The sequence below is a fragment of the Fistularia commersonii genome, chromosome 3, assembly GCF_037954325.1.
Source record: "Fistularia commersonii isolate RoL2024-O1a breed Wild chromosome 3, RoL_Fcom_v1.0, whole genome shotgun sequence".
In the NCBI taxonomy this organism is placed as follows: domain Eukaryota; kingdom Metazoa; phylum Chordata; class Actinopteri; order Syngnathiformes; family Fistulariidae; genus Fistularia; species Fistularia commersonii.
The window spans coordinates 16,063,749-16,078,389 of NC_141286.1; the positions used below are offsets into that span (position 1 = coordinate 16,063,749).

Consider the following 14,641-nt stretch of genomic DNA (forward strand, 5'->3'; position numbering starts at 1 on the left):
GATTTAGGTCATGGCCATTTCAGGCGAGCAGGTAAAATGCATGTGAATATTGTCTGAGAAACTTTGGATCTGAGCCACTGAAAAATAATGTTTAGTATAAGAATGTACAGAGAACTGGCCTTTGAAACACTAAGACCATGAAAGTGATCGTGGAACTATTTTTTTTTTTTTATACTGTGATGGATCTCAAGCCCTCCTTCCACCCCAGTATTCCAATTTTTACTGCAAAAGGCCAAAAAGAACTTCATCACTAGAACTGTTACATCAGTCTGCCAGTCATTAGAAGTAAGCACACTCAAATTTTATACATGTTTGGGTTTCAAGCTGAGGCAGATTGTCCTCTCTAGCTCTTTCCATAAGAGAAAAAAATATTGGATGGTCACAGAAAAATGGTCTCCCGGAAATAAGACAGATGGTCACTCACTTTAAAAAGTCGTTGGTTCCCCAAGATGGATGGAGATGAGAAATTTTAGGGTGGTCTTTTAAAAAAAGGATGACCTATGATGTAAATAATTTCAAGTGTCTTAACAGGATTCACTTTCTTTCTATATTAGCATTTATACAAGTAGAGATGAGAATCACTCAACCAAGGATCACAATTCATGACCCAGAGAGGCCAATATTGAAGGGTAAAATTGGATTCTTGAAATGAATCTGCTCATTCTAAGACATAATACTGGGTCATCAGTACTCCTGTTTCCTGCATTGGGCAGATTTTCTTGTAAATTTCTCCAAAGCAGACAAGATAGTCACAATTTCATGTCACCACTGAAACATTGGAGTGTTGCTGTTGCAAATCAAGAAGCTTCAGTCGTGACCGTTTTACTGAAGCATCAGACTCAAAAAAAGGGAGGGTGGGAGACTCCAGTGAAGGCTGCTTTGTAATTCACACACAGCAGAAGCTGCACAATCGCCTTTGTCATACAATGAATTCCCACATGCATTCTCCAAACTTAAAGTGATTGTTAGAAAAAAAAAGTTCAGCAGGCCTCCAGCAGAACCCTGGCTTTGCCACTGATGGCGTGTCAGGATCAGAGTCAGTCTGGAAGTTTTGTCTCCCACTTGTCTCGTAGGTTGGTTGAGCACATTGTCATGAAATGCAATTTACACCATTGTCTCTTTGGTAGTGTCTTTGCAGAGGATATTTATGGACAGGCTCTGTGGGTTTGGTGTACTGTCAGCTTGCGGGGGGAGCTGCAGTCGCACTGCTTGTTCAGTCTTCCTCCATGTCTTGAATAGCTGCATGTGATAGCGCACAGACACCTGCAAAACAAACGCGTATTGTTTTAGTGATGCTGCTGCCTGATCTCCCATCGGTTGTATTTAATAGTGTTGGATGACACCTACTTTATGATGTTAGACCTTAAAAAATGTAAGTAAAAAAAATTGACTGAGAGGGAACCCTCAGAGCAGTGGATATATATTCACATTGATGTTAAACCGTGGTAATAGGCACGTACAACAGTCCAGAAGACATATATGGTGAAGAGGGCCAGTGTGAGGAACAAGAGCCCAACGGCCTCCATGCCATTGGTATAATAGAGGTCCAAAGCTCCTTGAACGCACAACCATCCTGAGAGACTGGCCAATGGCGTGATGAACAGGAAACACACCATGTCGCCACAAAGCGTCCTCCTCTGCTGCTGCATCGATGGGGAACACAGCCACTGGAGGTGGAGGGGGAAACAAGTTTATTATCAGAATTGAACAGCAGGAAATTCATCTACAATATCTAAAACCAAACAACACGCATATAAAGTAAAACTATGTTCTTTTTATTTTCATTGTCGCTGTAATACTCTCCATGTCCACAAGACGGCATTATTACCATCAGGTTTTATACTCGTTTAACATATACTGAATTGACAACATTGGTAAATTAAGTTATCAAGCATTTAAACTGATAATCCATTGGTCTTAGCTTTATGATTTGTTCAAACAATGGCGAATCAGTATTATCTTATGACTGAATTCTTTTTGTACATCACGTAAATATGTATATATTTATCAGATTTTACAGAAAATTACAAAGAACGTATGACAGCAGCAGAGCTCATTAATCCTCATTGTGTGCAGGAGAAGATCCCATATGTTTTGATCCCTTATCTATATCTTCAGCTGTTTTCAAGTCAGGTGGACAACATCAGTTACCATGGTGATATATCAGCCGAAAACTGCAAATCCTACATTATGAAATATGGCCCTAGTCCTGATGAGGACATAGACCCCACACAGAATTGTCATTTATCTATCTATGTAATTTTGAGAATATAGACACTTTCTATCAATTCAATAAAACCACCACATCACTGATCCAAACGTGGTGTTAATGATCAGATCTCAATGCATCTTGAGTGAGATTCATTCTATATTTTTTTATTTCCACTGACCTGCTTTCTCAAGATGCATTTAATTTAAGTATAAATATAGCCTTTGTTGACACAGCAGACATCCTGGCGACACACATGATATAAAGCAACAGAAGTTATATAGAAATATTGGAATCTCATGGACAAGCACGTTGAACATTTTCAGCAATCCTATAAAAAAAACGGCTCATAACCAGCAGCTTGAATGCACAGCTTCCCTTTGTATCCTGGCTGCTTGGACCCTTTGAGTTACTTGATTTAGAGCCAATGATCACCCTAAACCTTTGAACCGTCCATGTTTGTCTGTGTGTTCACTATTGCCTGACTGCAGGCGTATGCTCCTTACCCTGCAGCTTAACCTGTCAAAGCCCGAGGTGCTTAATCAGCAGATTACTAGCCCTGGCAGAGCAGGAAGACTGGAGGCCACTAATAGCCCGCCTGCCCAGGCCCGCCCTCTGTTGAGCACTAACCGTCTAATCTGGCAGTCAAACTAAGTGGCTTTAGTGACACAAACAGCCCACCGAACTGCAGCAACCACTGCAGCATGTAAGCAAGAAGATCCTCCTACTGACAAAGACATCTGCTCTCTCATTGAGAAAGAGCAAACTGAGTGATACAAGGTGTGATTGGACACTGCAGGGTCAGAGATAGCAGTTTTCGGGCCACAAGCCTCGGATCGCAACCCAAGGATCCCGTATTAATTTTTAGTCATACGCTTGAAACTGCTTGTCTCTAAAAACCCTAAATTGTCTATCGGTTTGAATGAGAGGGTGAATGTGAATATGTGTTGAATGCAGTCTCTCAGTCAACATCAGCCTATCTCTACCCCTCAACCCTAGAACTGAAAAGTTGCGCTGCCTGAATTGTAAAGTTCATGAAGTAACTAAACCTGAGTAATATCCAGGTAGTTGATCTGTAGTCCTGAAACTGCTGTTCCAGGTTTGTACTAAACAGCTATAGAACATAGATAATTACTATGTCATTTTCATCGGAATTGCTTGAATGACGAGATAAAAACTGTCCAAATTGTTGCTAGATAGGCTTGAACCACCTTCATTGAACTATTTCTCTTGTGACTCTTGCTTAGCTGAGAACATTAAATCATTTTTTTTTAATATTGCCATAATGCTGAATTATATACTGGTGATTCTGTTCTTTCAGAGATTCACACAGTTGAATTCCACTGCATCAACGGTGGACTGAATGTTCAGTTAATCTCTGGATATCAAAAAATGTCATTGAACAGGATTAGATAGCTGTCAGGTGGGAAAATACCTCAGATAAAGGTTTCTGTAGACGCTCCAGAGCGAACTGGTGATGGCAGAGTTCACAGTGGCTGCTGTTGGAAGCGGTGAGCCAGTGCTCCAGGCAGGCCTGGTGCACCAAGGCCAGGGTCCCGCAGCACTCGCAGGGGGACAGCAGCTCCCCCGACGCCTTGCCCTCATGGCAGATCCTGCAGAACGGTTCCTCGCTGCACGTATGCACCAGCACAAACACACACACACACACACACACACACATAACAAAGTCACAAGATGTACCCTGCAAATACCAGCTCCTTGGGATGTGAGTCTGTTTCGGGGTAACAGGATAAGATTCTTTGTATGCAATAAAAAGTAGAAATTGTGAAATAAAAGATAAGATAAGATAAGATAAGATAAGAACAACTTTATTAATCCCGAAGGAAATTGTTGTGCCAGAGTTACAGAAAATATAACAGTAATAAATAATAAAAAGAAAAGGCTGAATTAGAAATAAAAATAAACTGTAAACGATAGAGTGTCTCAGTGAAACTATAAAGTGTCTTAGTAAACAAGCGATAAAACTATAAGTGTCTTAGTAACAAGTGAGGTATGGAGTGCACAATAGTATGATAAAAGGAAAAATTGTAGTGTAGCTGTTATGAAATGAAATATTGCACAGTTCTGAATATTGCACAGTGAAATGAAATATTGCACAGTTCTGAATATTGCACAGTGAAATGAAATATTGCACAGTTCTGAATATTGCACAGTGAAATGAAATATTGCACAGTTTTTGTTTTTTTTAGGTTACAGATAGGTTTTTATGGTTGCCGGTGGCTGAATGGAGAGGAACCACCCAGTTAATTTCTGAAAAAGACAAATGTTCAAGCGAGAGCTCATTCAACATTATTCACCAGTTTGACAATTACAAGCCCCTCACTTCCCAAAGCTGAACCCTCCTTTGTCTAATTTCTGCATGTCATGTATCACACCTGATTCAAAACTGTTGTTTATTTAACCAAGATCTCCATGTCTCATTGGTTGTTACATTGGGGAAGTTTAAATATTTCACAGTAAACCTGATGGCAACATGGATAGATGTCTGGCAGCTTCACCTAATACTCTACAGACAAACTGATTGGCTGATTATCGACTCGGCTTTGACAAAGACTCTCTTTGCCATGTTATTTCTAAAGAAATCATTTTCACTCTCTGAGTGCATTCAATGGTTCAAGTGGTCTGTTGTAAGATTTTTTGGGGGATGTTCCTATCAACCATCAAATATCCAGATGCTTTAGGAATTGATTTTAGTCTGATTTAATTGATTTTAATTTTGCATTATAAATTTCTCAGTTCTCCAACTTCAATGAGATTTTTGAAAACAAATTGCAAGCATGACATGTGCATTGCAGAAGAACAGTGTTACCTGTCTGCGACGGTTGCACATTCCTGAGAGGGACAATGTTCTAACGCTTGGTTGTGATCGTTCAGCAGTTCCTCCAGCCTGCTGTCAGGCAGTAACTTGGACTCTCCCACAGAGCTGGGACGAGCGCAGAGCTCTCCCACGGGACCCGGGACCTCCTCTGCTGTCATGTCTGCAGCATAAGGGTTCAGCCACTTAATGCCATGACTGTTGGTAAACACAAGGCATGTTAATATTCATGTTTGCCCTTTTGTCTGCTAACAATGTACTTTGTGGATCAGGCTTTGAGTCAATATGAAACTCAAAATGGACACAAAAAAAAAATCTCATTATAATCATCATAAACTCGGAACAACATATATATATATATATATATATATATATATTTTTTTTTAATGAATCAATTAAATTTTGCTTGTTTGCTCTGATAATGGAAGTTGTATGGTCTATTTTCTAGATAAAGCTAAATGTTCTGTATTATATTTTACAGTTTTCAGTTTTTACGATGAATTTTCATCATGTTCTGTCCTCTAGTGTGGTTTCTGCCGTTTTTGTAGGACACATTGATAGGTGAATATAACTGAAGCCGAACTATGTGATCGCATCAGCAGTCAAATAAAATGAAATGTTTTGAATCAAGAGCTTCTCTAGGTCTCCCTCTTTACAAAGGGATACAAAGGAATACCTTTTATTGTGACATAATAACAACATGATATATACAGTGGGGAGAACAAGTATTTGATACACTGCTGATTTTTCAGCTTTTCCCACTTGCAAAGCATGTAGAGGTCTGTAATTTTATATCATAAGTACTCTTATGATATGTCAGTGATGGAATATAAAAAAAAAACTCAGAAAAACACAATGTATGATTTTTAAGTAATTCATTTGCATTTGATTGCATACAACGTGTTTTTCTGGATTTTTGTTTTAGATTCTGTCACCCACAGTTGAAGAGTACCTATGATAAAAATGACAGACCTCTACATGTGTTGCAGGTGGGAAAAGCTGAAAAATCAGCAGTGTATTAGATGCGTGTTCTCCCCACTGTGTGTATAAATATAAATATACAGTTATAGTTACAGTTATGGCATAAGAGGAATACCTTTAGTTTGTCCTTGTTATTATCTACGGTTTCATGCTGATAGGTTTCTTGCTATAACTACAATTTTAATTTTCAAATTTCCAGCCAAAGTTTTAATTCTTAATTTTTTGATATTTAATTATAATGGATAAGAATTTGTTTTTAATTGTCCACAATAATTACAGTCATATTTGTTCTATATGAAACAAGGTGTTTTTAATTCAGGACATTTTGAGTTACTGCTGCTGAGTTACCGCTGCTTGAGCTGGAAGTGCCCTCTTAGTGGTCTGAGGGTACCAGGATGCACTTTGTGTGGAACGTTATCTCTCTCTGATGACTGTTCACAAACTGTCCTCACCCTTTCATGACGTGGACCCTCCAGCACCAACTTTTAATGTGGTCTTTATATAGTGCAATGCTGTTTCATGGACTTTTCCAAATGTCCAAGCCACTAGGACTGCTGAGGATGTGTCCAAAACCCTATACATTCATCCAGAAAAGCTCTGTGAGAGTCACTCTATATCAGGCTGCAGTCATAATAAGTTAATTAATTGCATAATAAAGTATTTGATTTCTCAATGAATTTGGTAAAAATACATTGGTTTGTCAGCGCAATGGTAATACCGAAAATACAGATACGAAGGACAAAATAGGAATAATCTGTATGTACTGAGAACTAATGTATTCTACTTTTTGAGAGCCTTTGTACTTTATTTGGATCATTTAAATAGTAATAGTAGTGAAATAAAACCACAAGTGAATCAGGAGAAAAGTCATTACTGTGTAATAGGCTGAAATGTGACCCTTGTTAAATTCTGGAGGAGACTCTTTGTTTTCTTTATGAAGGTATATGCCATCATTCGTCCGTGTCAATTTTTAAATATTGTAATGAGGACAATAGTGCAAAGAAAAAAAACAGCCCTATAAATTATGATCCGTTTACTGAATGAGCCTCTTAGTTAAAGCTAAATGGATTGATTGCTTTACTCTTTCAGTAATTTGTAATTTCTGCAATGCCAGAATATGGCAGCCCAGATCTCTCTGTCCTCAACGACACACTCTAGTTCTCCCTGGGATGAATCTTTGGTGCTCCCGGAAAAGATGGGATATAAATTCCCTCCAGGATATTCCGGGCCTCTTTCCAGATGATTGTACCCGGAACACCTTCATTGGGTGCCTGAAACAAACTCAACTCACTCCTTTTGGCCATATGTAGTCAGAGCTCCCACAGGATGTCTTTACCTCCTGGATCAAAGACTCAACAACTGAAGGTGAGTGAGCTTTCCTCCAGGAGCCTGAGTAGCATGATCTCTCTGGGGCTGGTACATAACCTCTGGGCTGCCACTCACTGGGTGAGACATTCAAGACACTCTTGAGCGGCAAGTCCACCTGGTGGTAAGCCTTCATCCATACCCCTCGCCATAGTCTCCTAGTTCTGCCTCCTCCATTGGAGTTACTCTAAGTGAAACAACATCTAGTGCGTGTTTTCTATTGCATATCCAGTGCATGTTTCTGTTTCATGTTCAGAGAGAAGGTCAGAGAAGCCAGACTGAGATGGTTCGGTCATGTACAAAGGAGGGATAGAGAATATATTGGTAGACGGATGCTGGAATTGGAGCTGCCAGGCAAGAGGTCTCGAGGAAGACCAAAGAGACGATTTATGGACGGAGTGAGAGAGGATATGATGTTAGTTGGTGTGAGAGAGGAGGATACAGAGTATAGGGTTAGATGGAGAAAGTTGATTCGCTGTGGTGACCCCTGACGGGAAAAGCCGAAAGAAGAAGAAGAAGTTATAGTTACAGTTATGGCATAAGAGGAATACTTTTAGTTTGTCCTTGTTATTATCTACTGGTTTCATGCTGATAGGGTTCTTGCTATAACCACAATTTTAATTCTCAAATTTCTAGCCAAAATTTTAAGTTAGTTGGTGTGAGAGAGGAGGATACAGAGTATAGGGTCAGATGGAGAAAGTTGATTCGCTGTGGCGACCCCTGAAGGGAAAAGCCGAAAGAAGAAGAATCCAATGCATGTTTCTGTTGAAATCAATCAAACCAACGGCGTTGTCCACTTAAAAAACATGGATAATGCAGAGAAGTGACGCATCAAGTCAGGTTATCTTTCATAATTATCTTCATCACCGGCAAGAAAATAAGGTAGTTTCAGACAGCTTGTTGAGTGCAAGCCACCGTTCAGCAGTGTTACACAAACACATGGTGACAGTCGAACCACAACTCGTAAAGACCTGACAACTGAGCAAGAAGGCCTCACTCTGTACCTTTTCCAGACTAAAAAGTGAATCTTGGTTACCTTCAGTGCGATATTTTGTGACGCTCCCATCAAGTGAAACAAATCCCGTATCCCTCTGTTTGCAAGTGTGTGTGTGCAGAAGGAAGCCTCTACTCGTGAGCCGGCCAGCAGATTACTGAGGCTGATGGGCAGCAGCAAGAATAGTGAGGGATTAAGTGGAGGAGAAAGTCCAGACAAATAGAAATCACATCACAGTGAGTTACAGCGAACGGGAGAGCCACCTCACCACGTTCCTTTTTAATCCTGTTAGGGGTGACCAGCGGGCAGAAGAGCCCCTCCAGCTACCAGCACTTCATTTTAATTCTTCACAGGTTTATTTCAACAAGGAACCAAATCTATTGTACCACATTTCACATCATGCTAATTTTCCATCTGCCGTTCTTGGTCTGAGATACAAAGGGATGCACAAGAAATGTAAAATTTCTTGTGAGACAGAAATAGATTTCTTTAGTTTTATTAAGGGAAGACGTATCAGATCTGATACAGCCTTTTTTGATTAAATGTCACAAACACAGATATTAATGTTGGCAATTCCCTTGTTTTTCATCGTCACTGGTATATCTGTGGCTTATTTTGTTCATTTCATAAAAGCATCCCGTATCCCATCTTACAGCTTCAACAAAAATCAACATTTATTAAAGTTGCAAGTGGAAAGCATCTTACAAACACTTGTCACCGCTTTCAAAAAGTAATTACATACTTGGTAAATGACTGAGTGGCATAAATTTGGCACATTGTTGGTTATATTCAGTATTACTTTTCCCTCAGTCTGCAGCCCTGCCTATATAATCATCAGCACAAATCCTGCACCCATAAGGACACAGACAAGGATGTTCTTTTATGTCCATTTATCCAGTGATATAGGATTTGTTTATTTTGTTCAATCGACCAGTTAATTACGGTGAGATCCATGAAAAAATCTCTGTACTTCAACATTAGATCATATTTTGGAATTAATTGTGCTAATTGACTGACTTTAATTGCGTTGTTGCACATTATAGCTTCTCTCTTTTTATTTATTTCTTTTTTTAATCTGCATGCAAATCAGGCTAGTGTCATATTATTTTGAACTTAATCAAATGACTTGCAATACAGTGAAGGATCACCACCTTGATGAAAAGAGACAATTTGGGATGAGGGTGTTTTCTTACTCAAATGGATATTGATGATTAATATGGCTTATCAACATATGAATCATTTCCTGATTAGATTATTACAAATTACGCCATGATTATGATATGCTATGAGTACAGAGCTGTCATAGCCTTGGTCACCAGATATGTATTTTAGCGCCTTGGTTTTTAGAACATTATCATTTCCATGTTTTTTGAAAAAAGGTGTTGAGCAGGATTTATTCTGCATCTCTTTCTTCAAGTGTTGTGAATCACATTTCAATGTGTATATTTTACATCATCAAAATATTATTACAGCAGTTTGGTTTAGATACAAAAAAAAAAAGGTTTCTGATGGTATGGTGGGCTGGATATTGGCTGTTGTGATAATCAATCAATCCTTTGACGCTTCAACAAGTCTCTCCCCTTTGACTTGATTGATTGGAGATATGAAGACATTTCAATAAAGATAGTGTTCTGACCTTCTTTTCTTTTATCACTTATGAGACTTTTAATGTATAACAAGCGAACCCATCATTTGTATCTATCTCAAAGACTATTTGAAATCCCTCTGGTAGAACTAACTAACTTTTTCTGTTTGTCTGTTTCAGCACATGGGCTCAGATGAAAAACACCCATTCTACTTTTCCTTTCACTTTCTCTCCTCTAATCCTGTCTCTTTCATTCCCAGGCAGCTCAGAGCCTGGAAAGGAACGCGTTTTGCTGGGAATTCCTTCATGATCAGACCGAGACAGGAGATAATTCCTCTCAGTCGTGGGACAGCAGACCACAAAACCCCCCCAGATGTCAAAAACCACAGCATATGCCGAACCCGTCTGTACACTTCCTGTGCTCTCTGTTTGGATGGACTGCTGGAGGCTGTGTCTGCCTTCAGATCTGGTTTAGCCAATGTCATGTCTTAGCCTTGGTCATGGTCTGCTGCGATAGACGCAAACCCAAGCGTCTTCTTCATTTATGCTGTGGTAGCTGGGACAGGGGCCCTCACTAATCCTACTCAAGCCAGAAGCGAGGGGCCACTCTCCAGTCTATCGATTCCTCGCCCCACCGGGCCCCATAGCAGCTATTAAAAGATGTTAATCCAGTGTGAAACTCAGTCTGGATCGATAGCAGACAAACACAACAGGAGGCTGTCTGGACGTCAACATACACATATGCTTTACCTGCACGCCACAGTGTCCATTGTGGACACACCATTACCTGAAAGAGAGAAGCAGCTGTGACTCCAGGTAGAGTACAGGGGCCAAGCATAGGTCTAATTTGGCTTAAAAAAACATTACCTTTATCAGTTTAATGTAGAAATAAGCAAAGTTCAAGCATCAGGTCAAACTTGTCAAGAGTTAGTATCAATCAATAAACGCCATCCATGGCTTTGATTGGTTGTTCATGTTGGTGTGAAACTCACTTTCACACTGAAGTAAGTTGTTCAGAGTAATGTAAAACTTCATTGCTAGAGTAAATTGTGTTTTTTTTTTTTGTTTTTTTTTTCTTCAGAAACTTGAAGGTAGATGCATTAAAAAAAAGCAATTTAATGGTTAAAATGTGGTCTTTTTTTAAATACTATTGGAATTCACCATTTGTTTATTAACTGCTCATCTACAACAATTCTGCCAATATTCTTTTGTGTTTGTGCAGCTTTTGATAACCTTAAAAAGAATTTGGCAGATTGGTTAATTTGATAAAATATGAGTTCAGCACCAGCTAAGCATTGTCTAAGCATGGCTTTATGTACTTTTACTATTAAGTGTACACAAACACAAATTCATGGCCCAAAAAAAAAAAAAAAAAAACACAAAATGAAACCAACTCAAAAACTGTCATTGTTAAGAGTAGCTTTCCAGCCCCATTCATGATGGATTTTCCATTCACAGAGGGAGAATGAGAGAGAGACCGAGAGACACAGACAGACAGACTGGGAGGGAGGGAGAATGTGCTTAAGAGTTGATTGATCTAATTCTGAGCTACTGTTCTGGAACTGAAACCCTTGAATAAACACCATAAGGTTCACTCAACCCTGAGTTCAGGACTTAGGAAACCTCCCTGGTGTAAGATGATTATTCTGGGATTAATGGTGGATGGCTAATTCAGCATCCCTGTAGTTGATAAATATGCATTAACCCCTCCCCCCAAGTAAATGAATGTATAAACAAATTCATAAATTAATTACGGGCATTACAAAAAGCAAAAACATCCTGATCTGTTAAATAATAGTAATGATAAAAAAATACTACTACTAATGATAATAATAATATTGACAGAGCATCCTCCATCAAAGTTCTGTACAAGTTAAGGGAAGGACCCAAATGAACAAACACACATTCATTTCAATTCAATTCAATTGAATTCAGGTGAATGTGTGTCAGAAACTATGTTGTCAGATCAGGTCCAAGCACAGATCATCATTTATCTACAGTAAATGATGATCTACAGTGCCTGTAGAGGTCTTGTGCTTTTTGAAGGCCTACATCATCATTACCAACGGACATTGAGCATAAATCCAGTAGATCCATAGATGTGCTCTGTGTTCACCTTGTTTTGACTCTCCCAAACCTAGTGATGCATAGAATCAGATTTGAAATCTGTTTTACTTGAGTGATGGAAATGCTTTCTCAATCAGGCTGAATCTTTCCTTTTACCATTTTCTGAAAATGGAAAAAGGTGCCTTCAGACATACTGATAAGGAAAACACATTTTTTCGCAATGCTATGAAATATAGAAAGCGTATGATCTCATAAATAGACGTGAGCGGCAACTAGGACCTTCTGATGTAAAGAAAGGAGTCACTTCAGAGTTTTATCTTGAGGCAGGGGGCACCGATTTGGTGTGACCAGACCTTTCGAGGGTCTTTTTTTAAAACACAGATAAGAGGATTGACAAGTGGCTGGAGAGATCCAGTCAAAACAACCCCATCCCTGGAAAAAGAAAAAGAAAAAAAAGAAAACCCCAGTAGATAGACGGTCCAGGGATGTGGCTCTGCTTGCATCAGCATACAAGTGTTTTCTTGAATTGCACAGCATGGATACCAGTCTAAACTGGTCTGTAACACTGCAGCATTGAAGATATGGCACTCCATTAAAGGAAGAGCTTGTTAGCTTTCAGCTGGCTAATCTGTGAAGAATGTTCTATCAGCTGGCGCTATCAGAGGCTCCTCCAGTGGAGGACAAGTGATGTCTGTCGGTTTTAAAATGGATCCCAAATACAAGAGAGGAGCGAGCGTGCTAAGTGACTCGTGTCAAGTGGATGTCCTTATCTGTGAAAGATGGGGTGGCTCTCTCCTGTTTGATGGCTCCAGAGGCAGCCAGAGAGGAAGTCAGCTGCCGGCTGCAGCCAAGGGGCTTCTCTGAAAGTTGATCATCCCTTTGGCGAGGACCAGGCCGGACCTTCTGTAGGGTGGCTTATTGTCAGGTTTTCGCAGGGGTCAACGTCCAGGAGGAGAAGAGGTGGATCGGTCTAGAGCAGACTGCTCCATCTCCGGCAACTTGTCCCTCCTCAAGGCCGCTGGCAGCCACAGGCCACCATGACGGAGTGGACCCTGCTCAAACGTCTCCTGGATGCCGTCCACCAGCACTCGACGATGATCGGTCGCCTATGGCTCACGGTCATGGTCATCTTCCGACTGCTTATTGTTGCCGTGGCGACCGAAGACGTGTACACCGATGAGCAGGATATGTTCGTGTGCAACACGCTGCAACCGGGATGCTCCACTGTCTGCTATGATGCATTTGCACCCATCTCACAACCTCGCTTCTGGGTCTTCCACATCATCAGTGTTTCGACGCCGTCCCTGTGCTTCATAATCTACACGTGGCACAATTTGTCAAAGGTTTCTCAAGGCACCACTCAGAGGCAGGCGCAAGGACAGGGGGACTTCCAAGGACAAGCGAGCAATGATGTTGGACGAGACGTCGGACAGGAGGCGTATGATCGGAGCTGTGACTCGGACAGCTGTTCCATCCAATCCCATAAGCATCTGGGTCACAGTCTAGCTGATGTCCTGGAGGGTATCACCGCATCAAACTTACAGAGGGGAGACCCCAGCAATGCGCCGTCCTTCAGCCAGGCCCTAGCTCACAACTTCAAAGAGGCGAGTGCAGAGGTCCACGCTGTGTCTGGAGGGGTTCTATCCAAATGTTATGTTTTCCACGTGTGCTTACGAGCGGTGCTAGAGGTGGGCTTTGTCCTGGCCCAGTGGAAGCTTTTCGGTTTTCAGGTGCCGGTCCACTTCCTTTGCTCCTCAGCACCCTGCAGCCAGCCGGTCGACTGCTACATCTCCAGACCTACAGAGAAAACCATTTTCCTGCTATTCATGTTCTGTGTGGGAGTTTTCTGCATCCTTCTAAACCTGCTGGAGCTCAACCACCTGGGCTGGAAAAAGATCCGTCAGGCGATGAGGATGAGGGAGAGAGTCATGTGGAGAGGCTGCCCAGGCATTAGAGGGGGATATGAAACTTTCCCACCCGACAGCCCCTCTCCAACATCCTCTCTGGGCTTCAGGGACGTGACCAGCACCACCTCCTTGCCTACTTTGGACCTCGTGGTGGATCACCAGCCAGACTGGACCTGTGCTGCCAACTGTGGCAGAATGAGAGAGACTCAGGAGGTGAGAGAGTCCAGATTGCAGCATCCGAAGAGAGAGGACAAAAGTGAGAGACAGCCTCTAAAGAGTAAGCGGGAAATGAGAGTCCCAAAACTGAGGAGCGCTGAGATCTGGATATGAGCTACAGTCATGTATCTTTCTGTCGGGGCCTGCGGATTTCAGAACAAAGCACAAGTTAAAAGTGGAATTGATTGGTTCAACAAATATTGGAAACGTATGCATGATATTTATACCAACCTCTTTTCATTAAAATGAGGTTCATGTCCCAGCACTGGGTGAGTCTTATGATTCCATGCGCACTGTGAAAAAAATTTACTCCTGTGTACAATCCTACCAGTATGATGAGATTCTTGATGTTCTGTAGAACGATGGGTGCTAAAACTTTTTCAGAATGGAGGACGGCACGGAACCTCTAAACAGATAGACATGTAAGGTCAGAGAAAGAGAGCAAAAGATTTACAGCTCAACAGTTTTAAACATTTTTAAG

General features: G+C 40.9%; 2 protein-coding genes across 2 annotated transcripts; one reads left to right on the top strand and one right to left on the bottom strand.

The window, feature by feature from the left end:
• Nucleotides 1-10: 10 nt before the first annotated feature.
• Nucleotides 11-8,523, bottom strand: marchf3 (membrane associated ring-CH-type finger 3). Its single transcript, XM_086143811.1, has 5 exons — nucleotides 8,428-8,523; nucleotides 5,040-5,243; nucleotides 3,645-3,840; nucleotides 1,461-1,667; nucleotides 11-1,263 (listed from the first exon to the last, which is right to left on the bottom strand). Exons 2-5 carry the CDS (start codon nucleotides 5,204-5,206, stop codon nucleotides 1,105-1,107), a joined length of 729 nt encoding a protein of 242 aa, XP_085999937.1. The 5' UTR covers nucleotides 5,207-5,243; nucleotides 8,428-8,523; the 3' UTR covers nucleotides 11-1,104.
• Nucleotides 8,524-13,074: 4,551 nt separating this feature from the next.
• On the top strand, nucleotides 13,075-14,274 carry gjd6 (gap junction protein delta 6). The gene has a single exon (XM_086139583.1). The coding sequence runs from the start codon at nucleotides 13,075-13,077 to the stop codon at nucleotides 14,272-14,274; it is 1,200 nt and encodes a 399-aa protein (XP_085995709.1).
• The last annotated feature ends 367 nt before the right edge of the window (nucleotides 14,275-14,641 follow it).

Bases quoted from the DNA above. Each gene is read 5' to 3' on its own strand.
- marchf3 (XM_086143811.1), bottom strand. From the start codon at position 5,206: ATGACAGCAGAGGAGGTCCCGGGTCCCGTGGGAGAGCTCTGCGCTCGT. The intron at 3,841-5,039 runs GTAACACTGTTC...GCATACGTGCAG, and splicing joins TGTGCAACCGTCGCAGACAG to CGAGGAACCGTTCTGCAGGA. The intron at 1,668-3,644 runs GTATTTTCCCAC...CTCCACCTCCAG, and splicing joins TACAGAAACCTTTATCTGAG to TGGCTGTGTTCCCCATCGAT.
- gjd6 (XM_086139583.1), top strand. From the start codon at position 13,075: ATGACGGAGTGGACCCTGCTCAAACGTCTCCTGGATGCCGTCCACCAG.